This window comes from Trachypithecus francoisi, unplaced genomic scaffold (genome assembly GCF_009764315.1).
Source record: "Trachypithecus francoisi isolate TF-2019V2 unplaced genomic scaffold, Tfra_2.0 Lachesis_group11, whole genome shotgun sequence".
Classification (NCBI taxonomy): Eukaryota; Metazoa; Chordata; class Mammalia; order Primates; family Cercopithecidae; genus Trachypithecus; species Trachypithecus francoisi.
The window spans coordinates 75,264,770-75,289,517 of NW_022681456.1; the positions used below are offsets into that span (position 1 = coordinate 75,264,770).

The following is a 24,748-nucleotide window of genomic DNA, read 5'->3' on the forward strand; positions in this document are numbered from 1 at the left end:
CTGCATGGTTTCGAAAATAATAATGGAGACAGCATAATACAAGAGCACAGATTTTGTACAAGACCGACTCCTACTACTTACTCCATGTACTTTGGGGCATGTGGAGTACTTTCTGGTGAGGTACTTGTGCAAATGAAATGAAAATGGAAAACTACGTGGTGCTAGGCACGTATTAAGGGCTCAGCAAGTGGAAGCCATCTATGTTATTCTAAAATATATGACCAACTTTTCCCATAAGTATTTATTATATGCTGCTCTGTGATAGACATTGTAGTTGGGAGAGAAGTATATTTGTTTTCAATTTCACAGTTTCGTCATAGATGAGATAAATTAAAAGTGCTTGGCAAGCCACAGATAGCATAGAGTTAGAGGATCTGAGCACAGAAGTGAGTATTCTGGTTAGACCCATTTAGTGGCAAAGCTCATTAAACTATAATGGGGTTAACTGAAAAGACACTTAAGGAAAACCTAAAGGGACAGAACTGGGGCATAATAATGCCAGGCTGCCTAGATGCTGGGGCTGGAGATGAGGCTGCTCCCAGAGCAGCTCTGGGCTACCAGCATTACTGCGTCACATTCTGCGTATTTGCTTTTCTCTCAGCCCACCACCTCTGACTGCCCAGTTTCTGCTTCCCAGACACATGCCTCATCGTAACATCTCTAACCCTGATATCACTTATTCTTCACCTGCTGTGTCCAGCAGTAAATGGCATATCATTTCTGTGTTGTTTGGTTCAAATACCCATGAGATGATATGTTTAGCTGAGCTTATCTTTGAGATGGGCATTAAGAGGTCATTGGCCAAGTGCCAATCCTGGTTCTGGTCATCTGGGACCTTTTGTTAGAAGGGGGCAGTGCTGATGGTATGTGGTTCAGACCATGGCTGCCTTGGCTGCAGGATCCGCATACATCAGTTTGCCTTAGAAACCAAGTGAGCAATAAGGCCGACACACCTAGCACAGTGACTAATCAAGTCCTCTAATAAAAGGTTTAAAACCCCACTGTAAATGTTTGCAATTTTTTGGTCTATGTGATGTTCTAGTCAAACTTTCATCTATAAATATGGAAAATACCAAAACTGGGGAGAATGGCACTTGAATAATTGGATCCGTGACTAAGTCTTTTGTTTCAAAGGGACCTGCCATATTGACAACAGCAGTGAAGCTGATGTGGAAGCTGCCACAGACCCGTTCCTTTGTCCCTTTTTGGGATCTACAGGCCCTGTGTATTTGAAGGGAAATCTGTATGGCTCAGATCCTTTTGAAACGTATCATACAGGTAGGTAGTTTTCTTGCCTGAGTACAGTTCTGTTTCTTAGAGACTTCTAGATGTGCTAACCATAATCTCCTTCTGTTATTACCCCCAAATTAAAAAGGTTGCAGTCCTGATCCAAGAACAGCTTTAATGGACCACTATGAGCCCAGGTACATAAGGAAAAAGGAGTGCTACCCATGTTCTCATCCTTTAGAAGAATCCTGCGAACGGAGCTTCAGTGATATAGCATGGCCCTCACATGTGAGGAAGCTACTTAACACTAGTTACTCTCAAAATGAAGGACCCGGAATGAAAAGTCTGTGTCCAAACAAGTCCTCTTTAGATTTTAGCACAAATCCAGAGCCAGCGTCAGTTGCCTCGAGTAATTCTTTCATGGGTAAGTTTATTAAGTTATCAGGTACCTCGTCTGAGGATCCGTACTCCAAGTCGTGTGTGAGAGAGCGATGAGAGCCTTGAATGTCAAACTGGTAAAAAATGGTTTCTTGAATGAGGCTGCCATGACATCCGACTAGGTCGTGTAAATGCCTCTAAAAGCAAAGTCAGAGGTGGGATTTTACTTGATGATGTGTTTAATCTATAACTAAGCCTCAGGAGCTTTCTGGGTAGCACTGTGTGTGGCATCTACTCCAAGACAACGGTTTGGGGAGGACTTAGGAGCTCAGCTTGTCAGCCATGTGGAAAAAGTGGTTTTGGGCTCCCACGGCCTTTGGGGTGGAGTTGTGTTCTCTGCATGATTGTGGTTTAGTATGTCTGGTGGCTTCCAACTGAACCCGCAGTCAAAGGGTGGAAAACAGCATCCTACCTAGCAACAACTGTTAGTCTGACAAGCTGGACTACCTTTGGCAATGAAAACCAGCCTTAAGGTCCAAATCGGTGGTATTAGATGCTGGCTGGCACTGAGATTAGCTTGTGAATTTTTTCGTCTGATGCATGGGGATAATAGGATGGAAGAGCTGAGATCATCTTTTCACTGAACGGAGAAATGGGAAAATCAGCCACAACTTGCCATGTTGGCAATAATAAAAGGGAGAATTTTCAAATATTTTACCCAACTTCTACGAAATGTTATGTTTTATCACAGTGTAATTATTTATATTCCTTTTTGGAAAAAATTAAAATAATATGCTTTGTATGACTGAGGCAAGAATTGGATTCAATTGAGTAATATTTTGCTACAGTTAATGACGAAAGGGCAGGACATAGGTTATTTTGAAAGAAAATTTGTATATTTAGCTCCAGTTAACTTGGATGTTACTGCCCAACGCACCCTTCACCGAAATTGGTGGGCTCTCAGCTAGGATATTGGGAAACTTATATTGGGGAGCTTTATTGCATGACCATTAACATCACTGCAGATCACGAGAAATGATAAATAATAGATGCATTTGTTCAGTGGATGTAAATATGAGGAAGGGCAAATGTCTTTTGCTCCATTCTAGAAGTGATCTGTCTGTAACACAGATGTACATGTATGAGTGCCACAATGTGGACTTGTAGGAAACACTCATATTCATGGGGTAAGATGTTTCTGCATTTGCAGTGGGTTTTATTGATTCACATGCTAGCAAAGGGACCCTGTGCTCAAGGTGTTTCTTTCTTTCAGGTACCTTTGGAAAAGCTCTCAGGAGACCTCACCTAGATGCCTATTCAAGCTTTGGACAGCCATCAGATTGTCAGCCAAGAGCCTTTTATTTGAAAGCTCATTCTTCCCCAGACTTGGACTCTGGGTCAGAGGAAGATGGGAAAGAAAGGACAGATTTTCAGGAAGAAAATCACATTTGTACCTTTAAACAGACTTTAGAGAACTACAGGACTCCACATTTTCAGTCGTATGACTTGGACACATAGACTGAATGAGACCAAAGGAAAAGCTTAACATACTACCTCAAGTGAACTTTTATTTAAAAGAGAGAGAATCTTATGTTTTTTAAATGGAGTTATGAATTTTAAAAGGATAAAAATGCTTTATTTATACAGATGAACCAAAATTACAAAAAGTTATGAAAATTTTTATACTGGAAATGATGCTCATATAAGAATACCTTTTTAAACTATTTTATAACTTTGTTTTATGCAAAAAAGTATCTTACATAAATTAATGCTATAAATCATGATTATTTTATGTATTTTTATAATGCCAGATTTCTTTTTATTGAAAATGAGTTACTAAAGCATTTTAAATAATACCTGCCTTGTACCGTTTTTTAAATAGAAATTACTTCATTATATTTTGCACGTTATATTTAATAAAATGTGTCAATTTGATGCCAAGCCCCATTTATACAATAACAATTTTTATTATTTTCAACACAACTTAGGCTTAATTAGTTCACATTATCACGTCTCAAACTAATGGGAATTATATTTAGCCCATTAAAGTACGAACAAAAATGACCGTTCTTTCTACCTCCCAGGATTGTTGTAATACAGAGTGAAATCAGATTGTGCATATGGAAGCACAATTGTAAACGAGAAGGAGCTACAGAGATTTAAGGTACATTAATTTATTTCTAAGTCTATGAACAAAAAAAGATTTGTTGTTATAATCTGGTGTAATATAATACAACTACCATTCCATAAATCACTGCTCAATTCATGATTCTTTATTTATAATGATGGTTTACATGGTCCAATGCCTTATGCTTATCGAGTAGTTTCACTTTTGCCGTCCCTTTTCTTACAGCAAGCGAGTGGTTTATTGCACATGTCTATAGCTAAAATGGCCATAGCAGAGGTGGACTTTCAATGCACTGTTCCAGGTTATAGTGAGATGCTGCTAGAATTGTTTTCTGTTTTTATTGATTTTCTGCTGGAAGAGCAGTTTGTATATAAATGGTACTTCTAAGCTATTCTTGAACAATTACTGAAATATTTTCTTTGATCATCAAGGTTTGGTTAAAAACTAAGTATAAAATCTGTTACTTAAGCACATAAAACTATTTAAAACATTTGTTTTAAAACAGTATTTATTGAATAATGTAATTACATGACAGGCATATATACACAGAAAAATGAATATAACAATATTTTCAAAACTAGATGACACAATTCAAAATAATTGAATGGAAAAGCAATTCAGTTTAATTCAGATTATCAAACTTTCTTCTTTAGTAAATTCTAGCTCATATGTGTAGTTTAAAGAAAAACTCTTGCTCAACATAAATTGGCACAAAAGGAGTTAATATAGCACAATAAGCTTTAAAAATCAGCTAACCTTCAAGGTGTGAATTTATGCCATTGTCTTGTCTTTGAACTAAACTGAAAGCAGCTATTCAAAAAGCGGATTCTTCTTAGAGAATATGTCGAGGGTAAAGTCTTCCAGCTTTTAGTAAGTTTTGAGCTTTGTTGCTTGTGAGCCAGAAACCTGGAACCCAGATTGCAGTCGATTTTCCTGCTTTAATTTAGACGCCCGAGTCAGAGTCCAAGACAGGAAGTTGATCCTTCCTTGGGCCACCAGTGACTAAATACAGAGAAGTAATTTGGTATGCTTTGGCTTGATCATATTGCCAGATTTTCAAAATTTTATTGTTAATTTGTCTTCATTATTGCCAGATGGGGCCTTTTTCAGTTATTATGAACTTCTTTTAAAGGATTTAATTTTTCCATACTTCAGCACAAAGGTTTAAATCATTAATGCTTGAAATTCAAAAATTAGATTCACTCTACATCAATATGATTTTACCCTTTTACTGTGTGTATGTGCTGAAATGTGTGAATTAGATGTAATCTTAACTGTCTGGAGAAAGAGTAGGAACTTGATTTCTCTTTCACAATTTGCAGGAAAATAATATATACAATTTTGAGACTCCATATTGAATTAAAATGAATTAGTAGGTGGTATGATATCCTAAAATAACACAGACTCAATGTAAAAAGCCTAATGTGGATAAATGTCACATTGCTTGGAGGAATGCTTAAAACTTCCAGTTTAATCATCTTATGCTTTTTGATATGAGTTCATGTACAACATATCTTAAAAGATGTTCACAAAATTTCTGTATTATTTTTATCTTAATTCCACTATTGGCACTAATTGTAGGATATTGGGGAAAAGCATTCCTTAGTTCTGGCAAAATTTTATGAAAGTTAAGTATCTGGAATATATATAATTTATTTTCACAGCCTTTCTACAGAAAGAAACCAAAAGTTATTGGTCACAATAGAGCCGTACTACTTTTTAAAGATTGACAGAAGAAAGGAAAGTGGTTTGGTGTTTGTACACAACTTGGGAGGCTTTATTTCTTTCAATTCAATGTGATAGGAAGTGATGTATAACCAATATTACCATAGATGTGCTATACTGGTATTCTTCAAGAGAATGGGAACCACATGTCCTTGCAAAATGCCTGAGCTATCCTTCCCACTCTTACAATCTGAAGTGATCAGATTTTTGTAATAGGATAATTTAGAACTCATCGTTTAAGACAGCATTCTATTAACACATTGAATAACACAGTACCCTGCCATGAAAACAACTAGTCTTCAAAGAGAGGTACAGTTTCTTCATGAATTGAATAATATTCATACTCCAGAAATATCTAGCTGCCAGAACTTAACCTTTTTCATGGAGCATTTCTTAAACAAATGTGTAATAGGAAAGTCCTGAAATAATTGTCTTGCTTAGTCTCAAATGTGAGCTAAAATGGCACAGAAGTATTTTCATTGGTATTTTATTTTAATAGAGAAGAGGTTTTGCCCACATATTTTCTGAATTATCTGAATAACTTGGGCCATTTGGTTTTTTGTTGTTGTTGAAAAATCTGTTACTGAATGTGATGTCTTTTGACAAAGATGTTTTATTTTACTCAAGGTATATTATTAAGATAAAACATGAAAGTCTACATTGTAGATTAAAATGTGCATAATTCGGCCGGGCGCGGTGGCTCAAGCCTGTAATCCCAGCACTTTGGGAGGCCGAGACGGGCGGATCACGAGGTCAGGAGATCGAGACCATCCTGGCTAACACGGTGAAACCCCGTCTCTACTAAAAAAATACAAAAAAACTAGCTGGGCGAGGTGGCGGGCGCCTGTAATCCCAGCTACTCGGGAGGCTGAGGCAGGAGAATGGCGTGAACCCGGGGGGCGGAGCTTGCAGTGAGCTGAGATCCGGCCACTGCACTCCAGTTCGGGCCACAGAGCAAGACTCCGTCTCAAAATAAATAAATAAATAATTAATTAATTAATTAATTAAAATGTGCATAATTTATCAAGTCCATTTCACTATTGTAAAAATTACAAGTTCATTTTTCATTCCTTTTTTTTTAGTGTCAGATCTGGATTCCATATCTGCCTATGTGATGGTGGATACCCACGAATACCAGAAAAGTTAAACTAACATTCACATGTATGTGGCTTTTAATTAAAATTACATGTTTTAGTTAAAGAAATTTTAAGAATACATTTTAAAGAATACAAAAAGGTGGCCGGGCGCCGTGCCTCAAGCCTGTAATCCCAGCACTTTGGGAGGCCGAGACGGGCGGATCATGAGGTCAGGAGATCGAGACCATCCTGGCGAACATGGTGAAACCACCGTCTCTACTAAAAAATACAAAAACACTAGCCGGGCGAGGTGGCGGGAGCCTGTAGTCCCAGCTACTCGGGAGGCTGAGGCAGGAGAATGGCGTAAACCCGGGAGGCGGAGCTTGCAGTGAGCTGAGATCCGGCCACTGCACTCCAGCCTGGGCGACAGAGCGAGACTCCGTCTCAAAAAAAAACAAAAAAAGGAAATTCACAACCGTACAATTCTTGCTTTTCTTCTGTAATTTTTTTGTATGCCTTTCTTGGGTTTCATGTTGAACTTTGGCTTCTATTTTACAAGTGTAACTTTTTTCTTAACTCTTTTTTTTCTTCAGTACAACACCTAATACTTTTATGAGATTATTCTAGTTGTTTTGGTGGTTATTTTGAGATTACTTCCTATAGCTTTGTTTTGATCTAACGACAGCTCAGAGTTGAAATTTGATAGCAATACACTCAGTTTTCAAACATTTCTTATGCTCTGGTGATGTGAAAAATGAATAAAATCTTATTCTAATTATCAGTGGGACACGAAGCAGGTTCGTGAATAAATACTTAATTATTGATATGTTAAATGCTATCGCTCAGTAGGCTCCTGTAACTGGCAGTGATTGTCTCCAAATGTTTACTTTCTAACTGTACTACCTGGAAGTGTTACATGGGCCTCACCAGCATGTCCCAGGCTAAGCCAATTATCTCTTTTCTCCACCTGCATTCCACAGCCGTTGCAGTTCAGGTACTCTCTTTCTTGTTTAATCACCGATAATCACCGTTCCTGATGGTTTTGCTCCTGAGTTTTCTCAAGGCTAATGATACCTTCCCTCTTAACCCATTGCCACAGCTGAAGTTCAGCTCCTTTGTAGCAGTGTTTTAACTTGTCTTCTCCTCCCTTGTTTTATCCAATCCATTGTCTTTGCTGTCACCAGAAATACCTTTTTCTAAAGTAAATCTAAATGGGCCACCTCCCTGTTTAAAAACCTTCGATGAGTAATTTTAAATCCTAGTTATGTCATATAAGACCTTTCTTACACATCCCAGCTCACCCTTCAAGCCATGCTCTCATCACCCCCGAATGTTTTGACCATACAGTACTCCTTATCCACCCCTGTGCCCTGTGTCCTTTTATAAACTAAACATCATTGTATATATTATGTCATATTCAGTTCTGCAAACATTTGAATGGCTACTGTGCTAGGTGCTATCTTAGATGCTATAGATATGGTAACATTACTAAGACAAATATTCTCTCAAGAAAGTGCTAGATAAACGACAAAACTTTTGTCCTGAAATATTTTTTCTTCTTTCTCACTTGGCAGAATCCAGTTCTTCCAAGACAAAGCTTTTGCTTTTACCCCAAGTATAATAGCTGTTTTCCCACAGAACCCTGTGAACCATCTGATAAAATCACAGAGAAGCAGCTATGACTAAGCCAGCTGTGATGTCGTTGTATAAAATACTAAAAACAGTTAACCTCTGTGTTAATCAGATACTTTCTAGGAAGAAATGAAGTGAAAAGGTCTCTTTTTGACAATCGCCAGGTGATGTGGTCTAGCACTTAGTCGTGTAATCACATGATGAATTAGATGATGTGTGGACACTTAGCAGGAAGTCAACTTGTGCAGTTTACTAAAGGTAAACAGGTGGCCACGTGCATCAAGAGATGTTTTTCTTTTCTGTGGAACACTGAGTGGCTCCAAGTTAAAAAGTATGGGGTTTATGGGGGAACTATAGTGATGTAGCTGGAGTGAGAAGTTGCCGTCTCTCTTTTGTCCTCAACTAGAAATATGATTGTGAGAATCCTATAATGCAATATCCATCTTCCCTTAACCTTGCCTCTATGTTATCCCCTCTCTTATTTTTCTCATCCAAACGTCTCAAAATCTTAGTTCCTTTTCAACCCGGGAAGATCAAAATTTGTTCATGTTCAATTGAAATTGCTTTTGCCAAGATCGCCAGTTTTCCTAACTTCCACACTTAACCATATGTTTACGGTTTTTATTTTACTGGACTAATACATTGTTGTAGCACCTTAATGAAACTCTACATTTTTCTAATCCTACTTGTCTTGCTGGTCATTTTCCTTGGTCTCTTTCATTACTGCATCTCTCATGGCCCACTTCTTAAAAATCAGTGTTATTCAAAGTTTAACTTGCTTGGAGTGTCTGATATCTATTCTTTACGAAGTTAATTTTTTATTTGCTTGGTATATTTTTCCCGGTTTTGTCATTTCCAGTCTTACTGTGCCATTTCTGAAGTATGATTCCATTTACATCAAGTATCTGAAGTAGGCAAAGAAACAGAAAGTAGAATAGTAGTTAACCAGGGGCTGGCGGGATGAGGAAATGGGAGTTGTCGCTTAACGGGTATAGATTTTCAGATTTGCAAGATGGAAAATTTCTGGAAATCTGTTCCTGAACAATGTGAATATGCTTAACATTACTGAGCTATACACTTAAATTTTAAGATGGTAAGTTTATGTTGCGTTGTTTTAATCACAATAAAAAAAAATTGTGTCTGTTACAATCAAAATATACTTAAAACTTTTCCCAACATGGTCATCTTTAATAGGTGTGTGTATTAGGGTTCTACAGAAAAACGGAACCAATAGGAGATATATATATATATGGATTTATTATGGGAATTGGTTTATGTGATTATGGAGGCTATGAAGTCCCACAATATGCTGTCTGCAAGCTGGAGAACCGGGAAAACCAGTCGTGTAATGCAGCCTGACCCAAAGACCTGAGAACCAGATGATGTAACTTTCAGTCCAAGACCTAAGGCCTGGGAACTTGGAGCTCTGATGTTAAAGGACAAGGATAAAATGGATTTCCCAGCTCTACAACAGCGTGAATTCACTTTTCTTCCCGTTTTTTGTTCTATCTGAACCTACAATGGATTGGATGATGCCTGTCCACATTGGTGTGGAGGGATCATCTTTACTCAGTCCACTGATTCAAATGCTAATTTCTAATGGAACCACCCTCAAAAACAGAAATAATGTTTTGCCAGTTATCTGGGTATCCTTTAACCCAGTCAAGGTGACATGTAAAATTAACCATCACAGTGAATTCATGCTATTATAATTTGAGAATTATGAATGCATTTGGAACAATGTCTTTTATTTTTTTTTCTGAGACAGAGTCTTACTCTGTCACCCAGGCTGGAGTATAGTGGCTCACTGCAACCTCTGCCTCCTGGGTTCAAGCCATTCTCCTGCCTCAGCCTCCAGAGTAGCTGGGATTAGAGGCATCCACCACCATGTCCGGCTAATTTTGGTATTTTTAGTAGAAACAGGGTTTCACCATGTTGGCCGGGCTAGTCTTGAACTCCTGATCTTGTGATCCATCTGCCTCAGCCTCCCAAAGTGCTGGGATTATAGATAGGTGTGAACCACCACACCCTGCAGAGCTATTTCTGCTATTTTATTTTGTTGTTTCTCATCGTTTCTCTTTTTTTCCTTTTCTGGACTTTAATTTTTTGTTTTCCCTTGCTAGTTTGGAACTTACAGGTTAGTTATATTTTTATTCTTTGTAAAGTTACCACTAAAATTTCAACATGTTTTCTCTCTTTCTATGCCTCTCCAGGTTTTGTTTTTGTTTTTTTTTTTTTTACTAATGAAGGGTTATACTTCTTTGTCTTCCCAGAAAAGATAGTGATTTAACAGACTTTTCCTGCTCACCTTCACTGTCTTCATGGATTTTTCTAGAAATTGTTTCCAAATATTTATTAGAATGACCAACATACTTTACCATTCCTTCAATCTCTTTAATTTCATTACGTTTGGTTAATTTTTCTTCTTGATAAACTACAGTTGTCCCTCGGTGTACTCGGGATTCATTCCAGGAGCACCTGTGTATACCATAATCCACACATACTCAAGTCCTGTGGTTGGCCCTGTGAAACCCACATACTTGAAGTCAACTTGCCTTATATGCAGGTTTGGTATCCCTTGAATACTGTACTTTTGGTCCAGGTTTTTTTGTTTGTTTGTTTGTTTGTTTAATCTCCATATAAGTGGACCTATGTAGTTCAAATTCAAACTGTTCAAGGGCCAGCTGTGTATTCCTTAGGAATTCTTTTGACCTGTTAAAAAATATGTTCTCATGGCTTTTGTGGGTCTAAAGATATCCTCATCTTGCCCTAACTTGAATTATGGTTTAGTGAATAAAAAGTATTAAATTGGTGGTCGTTTTACTTGACTGTCTTTCAGAATCATTTGTTGAAATCTGTTCTCACTCTATTGTCAGTGCTCTGCTACTGATCCATCTTTCCCTCTGGGGTAGCTTTTAAGTTTCTTCACTTTATCTTTCATCCTTTTCAGTTTCATTGTAATGGCTCTAAATGTGAGTTTATTTAACATACCTGACCTGATGCCCATTTAATCTGAAAATTCGTTATAATTCTGGAAAAACCTTGACCTTTTAGAAAACTGCTTACCTGCCTTTCCATTTACTCTGAAATTCTCAAATCCCTTTAAGATGTGTTTTGGAGCCTCAAATAATCTTTTATATTTCTCATTTACTCTCACGTGTTCTTTCTAGGTGAATAATTATCTTAATTATTAAGATTAATTATCTTACTGCTCTAATTTTTAACTGCAATCTAAAAAGTCCTTTTTTATGTTGAGGACTGTATCTTTACATATGTCAGAATGCTAGAGGTTTCTGTTTTTAGCCATTTCTTATTAAACTGTGTCTGCCTACTTGTGTTTCACAACATTATACGGGTGCTACTTCCTTGTGTCTCTGATAATCTTAAAATTATTTCAAAATCACAAAGATTGTTGTATTTTTATTTTTTCAAAACTGACACAATCTCTGTCTTGTTTACCATCTCTCTTAGTGTTAGTTTTGGTTATGTGATTTGGAAATTTTGTTTGCAGGTTTATCTTTTTCCTTTTCTTCCTTTTAGGGTTGACTCTCCCTTCTTAGTGGTTTTATGCTTGTGGTACCACGGGACCCTTGGTCCAGAAACAGCTTTTGTAGTAAAAGCTAGGGATGATGTAGGTACTTGCCATAGTCAGTCATAGAGCTGGCTGGCATTGGCTCAAGTACTACCTCCTTCAAGCACTGTAAGTTCACAAATTGACATATACCTTAGTCCTAGTCAGTGGTCACTGCTGTTTCCATAGGTGGAGAGCCCTGCTCCCATGTCCAGTTTGAGCCTGCCTCCATTCCTTGCAACACCAAGGGAACTTTTGGCTCTTGATTAAGCTTTTGGCTCTGCCAGTTTTCTGACTTAGAGCTTTATAGAGCAGTGACTTTAGTCACTGTTACTGCTGTGTGTGTGTCTGTTGTTTTTTGTTCCTTGAGTCTGGTCCATAGATATGTTCTCTAATTCTATGTCTCATATGTAGCCGTGTGTGTACCATATATGTGACACATACATGTGCATATATGTTTATATTTGCTGGGTGACAATTAAAGCATAATGCCATTCGGGCCATACAGGGATTTCCTAACTGAGGAAGAGACTGTGGCTCTAGCTTTTGTGATTAGATGGACTGTAACACCACTAAGCAAGATATGGAACAAAAGTTTGGAGAGAGAACATAATACATTTTATTTTATACAATTTGAAGGATTTATTAGAAAACTAAAATGGAATTCCAATAGGCTCTTAGAAAGTGGGTATAATGTGAAAATGCTTGAGATTGAAGAGGCAAGAATCACTTGCACGCAAGTTAGAGTCTAGGTTCTGAGAGGTTACAAGATGAGAATTTGTTGAGTGTGTAGATAAGATACAAAAGTATAGGGGAAAAACAGATGAAGTGGAATTAAAAGAAAACCTGAAAAGAGTTTTCAGAAAGGTAAAAGAAAAATGAAGAGCAACGAAGAATTTTAAAATGTATTCATTGCCTACTATTCATTCAACAAACATGCATTGGACACTTTTTATTTTTTGTGTTTACCTGCAGAATATACAGTGACAAAAGATGCTATCCTCATTGAGCTTATAGAGGATAGATGATTATGCAAAATAAATGCTATGTGGTATGTTACATAGTGATAAGCGCTAGAAAGAAAAAGCAAGGAGATGAGTTTACTAGTATCTGGGGTGGGAACTGAAATTTTAGATACAGGAAATGCTCTCATTTGAGTTATGTCCTAAAAGAAGTGAGGGACCCAGCCATGTTATGTGCAGGAAAAGCACTCCACACAGAATGGACAAACTGCCAGTGAAGTGGTGTTGGGGCAGGAGGAGGTAGCTACAAGTGGGTGGCCAAGACAGAAGGGAATCACACATGAAGCCAGAGAGGTAATACAGGGGTCCTAAAAACGGCCTTACATGCAAGGACTGTGGCCTTTTCTCTATGGGACAGGCCCAGAAGTTGAAGGGCTTTGGTCAGAGGGAAGGCATGTTAACAGGTTCATCTTATAGTTATGCTGATAATAAACTAAAGAGGGCAAGGCTGGAAGCAAGGAGACTATAACCATTTTATAATCCAGCCAAGATGATAGTAACTTGGACTAGAGTTATACCGGTAAAGGTAGTGAGAGTATTTTTTATATAGCCATAAGTTGGCTATAGGGTATGACAGAAAAAGTGGATTCAAAGATGACCATAGAGTTTTTGGTTCGAGTAACATGAGAGATGGAGTTTTCTAATCTCAGATGAGGGAGTTTGTGAAGGATCAGGTTCATAGAGAACGTCAGCTGGTCGGGTGTGGTGGCTCACACCTGTAATTCCAGCACTTTGGGAGGCCGAGGCAGGAAGATCACCTGAGGTCGGGAGTTCAAGACCAGCCTGGTGAAACCCTGTCTCTGCTAAAAATACAAAAAATTAGCTGGGCATAGTTGCAGGCACCTGTGATCCCAGCTACTTGAGAGACTGAGGAGGGAGAATCTCTTGAACCCGGGAGGCGGATGTTGCAGTGAGCTGAGATTGTTCTACTGCACTCCAGCCTGGGCACAACAGAGCAAGACTCCACCTCAAAAAAAAAAAAAGCTCAGAGATGCATGGATTCTGAGGGGCATCTCAATAGAACTATCAAGTTGGCAGTTGAATATGAATCTAGGATGAATGTGTCATGCACATCCGTGTGAAGAGACCACCAAACAGGCTTTGCATGAGCAATAACCCTTTTTAATCACCTAGGTGCAGGCGGACTGAGTCCAAAAAGAGAGTCAGAGAAGGGAGATAGGGGTGGGACCATTTTATAGGATTTGGGCAAGTAAAGGAAAATTACAAAGGGGGTTGTTCTCTGGTGGGCAGGGGTGGGGGGCTTCACAAGGTGCTCAGTGGGGGAGCTTTTGAGCCAGGATGAGCCAGGAAAAGGAATTTCACAAGGTAATGCCATCAGTTAAGGCAGGAGCAGGCCATTTCTACTTCTTTTGTGATAGAATGTCATCAGTTAAGGCAGGAACTGGCCATCTGGATGTGGTCAAAGGGGATGTGGCCTAGCTGCGGCTCAGAGGCCTGACATTCCTGTCTCCTTATATTAATAAGAAAAATAAAACAAAATAGTGTTGGAAGTGTTGGGGCAGTGAAAATATTTGGGGGGTGTTATGGAGAGATACTGGGCGATGCTTCTCAGGGCTGCTTCAAGTGGGATTAGGGGCGGCATGGGAACCTAGAGTGGGAGAGATTAAGCCGAAGGAAGATTTTGTGGTAAGAGGCGATATTGTGGGGCTGCTGGAAGGAGCATTTGTCATATAGAATGATTGGTGATGGCCTGGATGCGGTTTTGTATGAATTGAAAAACTAAACAGAAGACACAAAGTCTGAATAAGAGGAGGAGAAAAAACAGGTAGTAAAGGACTAAGAATTGGGAGGACCCAGGACATCCAATTAGAGAGTACCCGAGGAGGTTCAGCATAGCCCTGCCAGCAAAGATTATTTATGTACTTTAAGAGGGAGTTATCAGCTGTGATGGCTTGGAGAAATAGTGTAAACTGGGAGTGTAAACAAGAGCAGGGCATTTATGAGTAGTTGAGAATGGTGAATAGGAATATGACAAGACAGAAGATAGTAGGGATGACAGGTTTTTTGGGGTGCAGTCCAAGTTGGTCTGGTGTCTGGAATGAGACTGGGACCTAATAAAAGGAGCATCTATACAGGAGCTTAAACGGGCTGTATCCTGTAGCATTCCGAGGACAGGCCTGAATTCTGAGAAGGGCAAGTGGTAAAAGTATTGTCCAGTCCTTTTTAAGTTAGTGACTGAGCTTGGTGAGGTGTGTTTTTAAAAGACCATTAGTCCGTTCTACCTTTCCTGAAAACTGAGGACAGTAAGGAGTATGAAGGTTCCACTGAATATTAAGAGCTTGAAAAACTGCTTCGGTGATTTGACTAATAAAGACCGGTCTGCAATTGGACTATATAGAGGTGGGAAGGCCAAACCAGGGAATTATATCTGACAGAAGGGAAGAAATGACTGTGGTGGCCTTCTCAGACCCTGTGGGAAAGGCCTCTACCTATCCAGTGAAAGTGTCTGCCTAGACTAAGAGATATTTTAGTTTCCTGACTTGAGGTATGTGAGTAAAGTCAATTTTCCTGTCCTGGGCGGGGGCAAAACCTTGAACTTGATGTGTAGGGAAGGGAGGGGGCCTGAGAAATTCCTGAGGGGTAGTAGAATAGCAGATGGAACACTGAGAAGTGATTTCCTTGAGGATAGATTTCCACGACGGAAAGGAAATGAGAGGTTCTAAGAGACGGGCTAGTGGCTTGTAACCTACATGCAAGGGGTTGTGAAATGATGACAGAATAGAATGGGCCTGTGAGACTGGAAGGAGAAATTTTCCTTGGTCTAAGAACCATTTGCCTAGTGTGGGAAGAGATTGACAGGTGGAAGTTTCAGCTGGGGAGTAGGTGTGAGTGACCTGTGTGAAGGAGGAAAACTGCCGTGAGGGATAGAAGTTGGAATGCTAGCTGCTTTTTTAGCTAACTTATCAGCGTAAGCATTGTCCTGAGCAATGGGAGCTGATGCCTTTTGATGGCTGCTTTTTTAGCTACCTTATCAGCATAAGCGTTGTCTTGAGTGATGGTGGGGGGAAGCAAATAGATTTTGGAAGTTACCAGAACTGCAGAGAGTGAGTTGAGCATAGTGTGTGATTTTTAGGGCCTCTAACAGTATTAAAGCAGTGACAGCCACTGCACGCAGATTTGTGGGCTAGGCTAAAACAGTAAGGTCAAGTTGTTTGGACAGAAAGGCTACAGGACACAGTCCCGGCTCTTGTGTAAGAATTCTGACCTCACTAACCATGCCCAGGAGGGAAAGGAGTTGTTGATTTGTAGAAGGGATTGGGGTTTGGGAGATTAGCTGGACAGGATCAGCAGGGAGAGCACCTGTGTTGTTACGAGAATTACGCCGAGATAGCTAACAGATGAGGAAGAAATCTGGGCTTGACTGAAGTAATGAGGGCTGTCTGTGAAGCCTTGCGGCAGTACAGCCCAGGTAATTTACTGAGCCTGATGGGTGTCAGGGTCAGTCCACGTGAAAGCAAAGAGAGGCTGGGATGAGGGCTGCAAAGGAATAGTAAAGAAATAATGTTTGAGATCCAGAACAGAATAATGGGTTGTGGAGGGAGGTATTGAGGATAGGAGAGTATATGGGTTTGGCACCACAGGGTGGATAGGCAAAACAATTTGGTTGATAAGGCACAGATCCTGAGCTAACTTGTAAGCCTTGTCTGGTTTTAGGACAGGTAAAATGGGGGAATTGTTAAGGGGAGTTTACAGGCTTTAAAAGGCCATGCTCTAACAGGCGAGTGATAACAGGCTTTAATCCTTTTAAAGCATGCTGTGGGATGGGATATTGGCATTGAGCGGGGTAAGGGTGATTAGGTTTTAATGAGATAGTAAGGGGTGCATGATCAGTCGCCAAGGAGGCAGTAGAGGTATCCTATACTTGTGGGTTAAGATGGGGGGGATACAAGGGGAGGATGCAAAGGAGGCTTTGAACTGGGGGAAAAGGCAGCAATGAGGTGTGACTGTAGCCTAGGAATAGTCAGGGAAGCAGCTAATTTAGTTAAAATGTCTTGGCCTAATAAGGGACCTGGGCAGGTGGGGATAACTAAAAAGGAGTGCATTAAAGAATGTTGTCCAACTTGGCACCAGAGTTGGGGAATTTTAAGAGGTTTAGAAGCCTGGCCATCAACACCCACAACAGTTATGAAGGCAAGGGAAACAGGCCTTCGAAAAGAAGGTAATGTGGAGTAGGTAGCCTCCGTATTGATTAAGAAGGGGACGGACTTATCTTCCACTGTGAGAGTTACCTAAAGCATCTGTGATGGTCCTGTAGGCTTCCGAGGCAATCAGGCAGTGTCAGTCTTCAGCTGCTAAGTCGAGAAGCTCTGGGAAGGAGTCAGTCAGAGAAGCTTGGTCCAGAGTTCCAGGGACTCTGGAAGTGGCTGACAGGTGAGTTGAACAGTCCGATTTTCAGTGGGGTCCCGCACAGATGGGACACAGCTTAGGAGGAATCCTGGGCTGCAGACATTCCTTGGCCTAGTGGCCAGATTTCCAGCACTTGTAGCAAGCTCCTGGGGGAGGTGGTCCTGGAGGAACGCCTGGCTGCTGCTGTTCAGGCATTTGAAAGTTCTTGTGCACTGGAGATATGGCTGGGGTTTCTCTCACAGTGGAGGCAAGAAATTGCAACTCAAAAATGCATTGCTACTTGGCTGCCTCTATTTTGTTATTGTATAACTTGAAGGCTAGGTTAATTAAGTCCTGTTGTGGGGTTTAAGGGCCGGAATTTAATTTGGGGGGTTTTATTTAATGTTGGGCGTGGATTAGGTAATAAAATGTATACTGAGAATAAGACGGCCTTTTGACGTTTTAGGGTCTAGGGCCATAAAGCGTCTCAGGGTTGCTGCCAAACGAGCCATGAACTGGGCTGAGTTTTTCATATTTGATGAAAAAGAGCCTAAACGCTAACTGATTTGGGAGAGGTTGGATAAAGAAAAAGGAGCATTAACCTTGACTATGCCTTTCACTCCAGCCACCTTTTTAAGAGGAAATTGCTGGGCGGGTGGGGGAGGGCTAATCGCCAAATGAAACTGTAAGCAGGACAGGGTGTGAGAAGAAATGATAAAAGGATTATAGGGTGGGGGAGCAGAGGCTGAGGAAGAATTGGGACCTAGCTCGGCCTGGGAGGAGCAGCCTGGGCAGGAGGGGAGAGGTCAGATGGATCTGTAGAAAAGGAAGATTAGAAAGACTCAGCGATGCTTGGGGTTGGGACTGAGAGGACAGGAGGGAAGGATAGAAGGAGGACTTGGGATGAGTCGCATTGGGAACAGAGACTAGGAAGGGAACAATGTGTAAAAGAATGCCTGGATGTCAGGCACCTCAGACCGTTTACCCATTTTATGAGAAAAATTATTTAGATCTTGTAGGATGGAAAAATCAAAAGTGCCATTTTCTGGCTATTTGGAACTACTGTCGAGTTTGTATTAGGGTTAAGCAGCATTGTAGAAGAAAATAAGGCATTTAGGTTTTAGGTCAGGTGTGAGTTGAAGAGGTTTTAAGTTCTTGAGAACACAGGCTAAGAAGGAGGAATGGAGGGTGGAAGGTTGCTCATAGTGAAGAGGCAAGCCCAGAGAAAAGAGAGAGTAGAGACATGGAGAGAAGGGATCGGGAGGTTCTTGCCCCCCAGAAAAGCGAAGGGGTCAGGGGTAGGTCTTGCCCGGCAGAAAAGCAGAGAAGGGGTAGAGACAGACAAGGGGTCGTGGGTTCTTCCCCCCGCCCCCACCCGGAAAAGCAGTACTTGCTGCTAAGGGTGAAGGATCAAGGCAGGTGTCCCTGCGGTGATCAGACACCTCTGAAACATGGGTGAATAATCAGGCAGGCGTGCCCGCGTGACTAAATACCAAGGGAAGACTGTCTTCCCGAGTCCGTGACCGGCGCTGGAGTTTTGGGTCCACAGATAAAACATGTCTCCTTTGTCTCTACCAGAAAAGGAACGGAACTAAAATTACAAGAAGGGAGAGATTGAAGTGTGGCCCCAAGATTGAAAGGAGAAACAGGTTGAGGGATAGTGAAAGAGGTTGGAGAAGAGAGTGAAAAGAGGCCACTTATCAGATTTAAAATTGGTGGAGATGTTCCTTGGGCTGGTTGGTCTGAGGACCAGAGGTTAGGTGGATCTTTCTCATGGAGCAAAGAGCAGGAGGACAGGGGATTGATCTCCCAAGTGAGGTCCCCTGATCCGAGTCACGGCACCAAAATGTCATGCGTGTCCATGTGAAGAGACCACCAAACAGGCTTTGTGTGAGCAATAAAGCTTTTTAATCACCTGGATGCAGGCGGGCTGAGTCTGAAAAGAGAGCGAAGGGAGGTAGGGGTGGGGGCCATTTTATAGGATTTGGGTAGGTAAAGGAAAATTACAGTCAAAGGGGGTTCTCTGGCGGGCAGGGGTGGGCGTCACAAGGTGCTCAGTGGGGGAGATTTTGAGCCAGGATGAGCCAGGAAAAGAATTTCACAAGGTAATGTCATCAGTTAAGGCAGGAGCAGGCCATTTTTACTTCTTTTGTGATGGAATGTCATCAGTTAAGGCAGGAACTGGCCATCTGGATGTGTATGTGCAGGTCACAGGGGATATGATGGCTTAACTTTGGCTCACAGGCCTGACAGAATGTATAAACTTAGGAAGAGTCATTAGCATAGAGATGGTATTTAAAGTCTTTGAACCAAATTAGTTCACACTGGGAGTGGGCATAGACAGAAAACAGGCAAGGTCTAAGACTGAGCTCTGGGCCTCTCCAACAGTAAGAGATCTGGAAGATGAGGAGTATCCATCTAAGCTGATTGAGAAGAAGCCACTAGTGACATAGGAGGGAAAGAAGCAAAGGTAGTGAAAGTCAAGTGAAAAAAGTGTGTCAAGGAGACAGGAATGACTGAAGGGCATGGTTTGGCTGTGTCCCCATCCAAATCTCATCTTGGATTGTATTTCCTATGATCTCCACATATCGTGGGAGGGACCCAGTGGGAGGTAATTTTATCATGAGTGCAGTTGCCCCTATGCTGTTCTTACAGTAGTGAGTTCTCATGAGATCTCATGGTTTTATAAGGGGATTTTCCCCCTTTGCTTGGCACTTCTTCCTTTTGCCATGTAAAGAAAAATGTGTTTGCTTCTCCTTCTGCCATAATTATAAGTTTCCTGAAGCCTCCCAGCCCTGTGGTACTATAAGTCAATTAAACCTCCTTCCTTTATAAATTACCCAGTCTTGAACATGTCTTTATAGCAGCATGAGAATGGACTAATACAGTAAATTGGTACTGGGAGTGAAGGTGCTGCTATAAGCGTACCTGAAAATGTGGAAGTGACTTTGGGACTACTGGGTCACAGGCAGGCATTGGAACAGTCTGCAGGGCTCAGAAAACGATAGGAAAATGTGGGAAAGCTTGGAACTTCCTGGAGACTTGTTGAAGGTCTTTGACCAAAATGCTGACAATGATATGGACAATAAAGGCCAGGCTGAGGTTGTCTCAGATGGAGATGAGGAACTTGCTGGGAACTGAATTAAAGGTGATTCTTGCTATTCTTTAGCAAGGAGACTGGCAAAATTTTGTCCCTGCCCTAGTGATCTCTGGAACTTTGAACTTGAGAGAGAGAATTTGGGATTTCTGGCAGATGAAATTTCTAAGCAGCAAAGCGTTCAAGAGGAAGCAGAGCATAAAAGTTTGGAAAATTTGCAGACTGACTATGCAGTAGAAAAGAAAATCCCATTTTCTGGGGAGAAATTAAAGCTAGCTGCGGAAATCTGCATAAGAAATGAGGAGCCAAAAGCTAATTGCCGAGACAATGGGGAAAATGTCTCCAGGGCATGTCAGAGACCTTTATGGCAGCCCCTCCCACCACAGGCCCCGGAGGCCTAGGAGGGACCCCTAGGGGTCCCAAGACCCACCTCCCCGCTCCCCTCCCCCCACCCCCACTGTGTGCAGCATCAGAATTTGATGCTCTTCATCCCAGCTGCTCCAACTGTGGCTAAAATGGGCCAACTTACAGCTCAGGCTGTTTCTTCAGAGGGTGCAACCCCCAGCCTCAATGACTTACACATGGTGTTGGGCCTGCAGGTACACAGAAGTCAAGAATAATTAAGGTTTGGGAACTCCCACCTAGATTTCAGAGGATATATGTAAATTCCTGGACGTGCAGACAGAAGTTTGCCACAGGGGTTCAACCCTAATGGAGAATCTCTGCTAGGGCAGTGCAGAGAGAAACGCAGGGGTAGGGTTGGAGCCCCCACACAGAGTTCCCACTGGGACACCACCTAGTGGAGCTGCAAGAAGAGGGCCACTGTCTTCCAATCCCCAGTACGGTAGATCCACTGACAGGTTGCACTCTGTGCCTGGAAAAGTCACAGACACTCAATGCCAACCTGTGAAAGCAGCCAGGAGGGAGGCTGTACCTTGCAAAGTTACAGGGCCAGAGCTGCCCAAGGCCATGGGAAGGCTACCTCTTGCATCAGTATGACCTGGATGTGAGACATGGAGTCAAAACAGATCATTTGGGAGCTTTAAGGTTTAATGACTGCCCTATTGGATTTCGGACTTGATTGGGCCTGTAGCCCCTTGGTTTTGGCCAGTTTATCCCATTTGGAAAGGGTGTATTTACCCAAAGCCTGTACCTACATTATATCTAGGAAGTAACTAACTTACTTTCGATTTTACAGGCTCCTATGTACATGGGACTTGCCTTGTCTCAGATGAGAATTTGGACTTGGACTTTTGGGTTAATGCTGAAATGAGTTAAGACTTTGGAGGACTATTGGAAAGGCATGATTGGTTTTGAAATGTGAGGACATGAGATTTGGGAGAGTCCAGGTTTGGCTGTGTCCCCACTCAAATCTCATCTTGAATTTTGGTTCCCATAAACCCCATGTGTTGTGGGAGGGACACACGGAATTGAATCACACACATGATTCAATTACCTATGATAGTAGGTGATTGAATCATGCCGGCGGTTATCCCCATGCTGTTCTCGTGATAGTGAGTGAATTCTCATGAGATCTGATGGTTTTATAAGGGGCTTTTCCACCTTTGCTTGGCACTTCCTCCTTCCCCTTCTACCATGATTGTAAGCTTCCTGAGGCCTCCTCAGCCCTACAGAACTGTGAGTCAATTAAACCAATTTCCTTTACTAATTATCCAGTCTTGGATATGTCCTTATAGCAGCATGAGAACAGACTAATATACTAACCATATCAAGTCAGCTAACAAGAAAGATGAGGACTGATAATTTATCAGTCAACTTAATAATGTGGAGATCATTTGTGACAATAATAGTCCCTGTTTCAATGGATTCATGGGTGCAAGGTTTGATTACAATGGGTTCAAGAGAGAGTGGGAGGGGAAAAAGTTAGATACAAAAAGTATAAACAATCCTTTCAAGGTATTCTACTGTCAGAGGAACAAGAAATAGAACAGTCACTGCAAAAGAAAAACTAGATAAAAAGAGGTTTGTTTGGTTTTGTTTTGTAAGATGATAAGTAAAAGCCCAGCATATTTATATGTCAATTAGAGAGATCTGGTAGACAATTAAAAGTTACTGATGAAGCAGAGAGAAGGAGACAGAGAAACAGAGAATTTCAGGGCCAGAGCCTAGGAATGTACCTACATGTTCTTTCTATGTCAATTCTGTGGAAAGCTCCGATAGAAAGCATGCCAAGAATGGTTTTTATTTTTGAGCATTCTTATGACTCTGTCAAATCAATATCAGAAGAGCAGTGGTGGTAGAACCTAGGTAAGTTGAATAGTGGTCTTTAGGTGAAGACAAGTGTAAACTGTTACCAAGAGTGTGTCAATGAAGGGAGGTTGAAAGATGAGTTTGTACCTTGAAGGATGGGCAGGATTTTAAAAAGTTAGTCTTAGGGTGGGGAAAAAACATGACTCAATTTATAGACTTGGAAGATGGAGTCAGTGAAAATCATCCTTAAAATATGTAGTCATCTTGGCTAATTGAGAACCAACCACAGCATCTCAGATATTTTACAAGTAAGTGAAATGAAAGCCTATTTAAGAGGTTAGGTCATGATAGGTATTTTGTGTGGAACTGGAAGCTGTAGTTCCTAATCCTCAATTGTGTAACTATGTTTGAGCTTGTGAACTGTAATATCATTTTCTTTAGACATTAGGTCTTCGCCCTGTGGCCAGATGTAACTAACCATGCCTGCCCACCAATGCAATGCTTTCTAAGAATACAACGAGATGGCTCATAAACTCTGAACTCCCATTGACGACACTGTAAAGATTAATGTGTGAGAGGATAAGCTAAGTCTAATGATGTATGATTAAGTTACTACTTTGTGACCAGTTAGATATCTACTAGTAAAGGCAGTCAAAGTATGTGTCTACCTTTTCACAATCAAAAAGGCTCAATGACTTTCTAAGGAGATAGTTGGAAAGAAATATATGAACTAAATCTATTTTATGTTTTAATATTTACAATTGAGTTTATTTTCAGGGAGCCCATACTTTTAGAAATGTCTGGGTATTTACTATTGAATGAAGAGAGAAATATGTCAAGAGGATGAGAATATGGGAGAAACTTTCTGATATAAATGATTATATCAGACCTCATCAATACTTTTTAATTACTGTGAAACAAGCACTGAGAATGTTATACAAACAAAACAAATGTTTATAACTTAATGTGGCACAGTAGTTTATTAACAAGATCCAAGATTTAGGAGTCAGACATATCTAGACTCCAATCTCTACTCTAACCCCATACTTAATATATGAATTATTAATATCTCTAAGCCTCAATTTTATGTGTAAATTGGAAATAACACGTACTTTTCAGGGTTACTATGAGTGTTATATGTAATGCAAGAGTGCATGATTCCCAGCACCCAGATTGAATAAAGATAGCTACTAACATTTTTTTGTTGTTTTTTACTCTTATTATTGAGTAACTTGGGCAAATAGGAAACCTGGTTTTATTTCTGCCAGTAAAAATCTAGGGCAAATTCTATATTTGTTATAGAACAATAAGACCTGCTCCTACACTTACCTCACTTATCTTACTCTGATGTTATAGATTTAAAGGAAAAGCTATACTTATGATCATACATTAGAGATCAAAGTGTTGGGTCTAACTTGAAACTATACTTTGAGTGCTTCTGGAAATTATTTTTTATTTCCTCACTTATGAAATGTGCTTATTGAAATAAGTATAGTCTTTGTCATGGGAAAGTTGTGGAGATCAAGTGAAATGACATACCAATGCACTCAGAAAACTATACAGTGCTCTATAAAGAACAGGTGTAATCACCCAGGATCCCACAGGGGAAGCTGGATTCCCATGTTCTTGTTGTGGTTGAGCTGGTATTTTTTGAATGATCCTAGGGCAAGTCCCTTAACTGTTCTTGGGATCAGCAATGAGCCTCTACTGAAGAAAGAGCACCCAAAGTTGGCTACAGAGAGAAGCTTTATTTAACTGTGAGGGACCAAAGATGTGGTCTCTTACAGTCGAATAAAGCTTCTCTCTGTAGCTTCCAGAGGCTCTTCAGAATAGATAATGTCACTTGCTCTCTAGAACACTGTAGCTGCATTTCAACATAGAGACCAAGAAAAAGAAAAAACGATCTCTAGAGACTGTTTTCTAGGAGTTTATGGAATTGCTACAGAGTGGAGTTGGCTACAGATAATTCAACAAAGGTTCATTGGGTATTTATGCATAGAAACTTACTGTCATATTCTGTTGGGGAAGGAAAGGGAGGCTTTTAAAGAGGCAAAGATGAATAAGATGAAGAGATAGATTCCTGTTCCTCTCTACCACTACCTCAACGTGGTCCCAAAGAGTAGCAAAGACAGTGTCCAGAGGCCAGAAGAAGTGAGTGGTTCTGACTGGCAACTATCTGGCAAGGCCAGATATAAGACATTAGGAAGTAGCAGGCATCATGGTGTTCACCAAGGATGCCAACAGGTAAAATCATATTTGCCAAGACATTCTGGGAGTTTCACTACTATTTGGGAGCTCTTGCATATAACCATTTATAGCAAGAACCAAAATTAT

The 24,748-nt window shown here is 40.7% G+C and overlaps 1 protein-coding gene across 1 annotated transcript in view; it reads left to right on the forward strand.

Moving 5' to 3' along the window:
• LRIG3 (leucine rich repeats and immunoglobulin like domains 3) overlaps window positions 1-3,540 on the forward strand; it is a 47,799-nt gene extending 44,259 nt beyond the window's left edge. The window contains exons 17-19 of the mRNA XM_033221456.1: window positions 1,135-1,278; window positions 1,376-1,651; window positions 2,879-3,540. Coding sequence (XP_033077347.1) covers window positions 1,135-1,278; window positions 1,376-1,651; window positions 2,879-3,123 — 665 coding nt within the window. The 3' untranslated portion in view covers window positions 3,124-3,540. The remainder of the gene's footprint in view (window positions 1-1,134; window positions 1,279-1,375; window positions 1,652-2,878) is intronic.
• The last annotated feature ends 21,208 nt before the right edge of the window (window positions 3,541-24,748 follow it).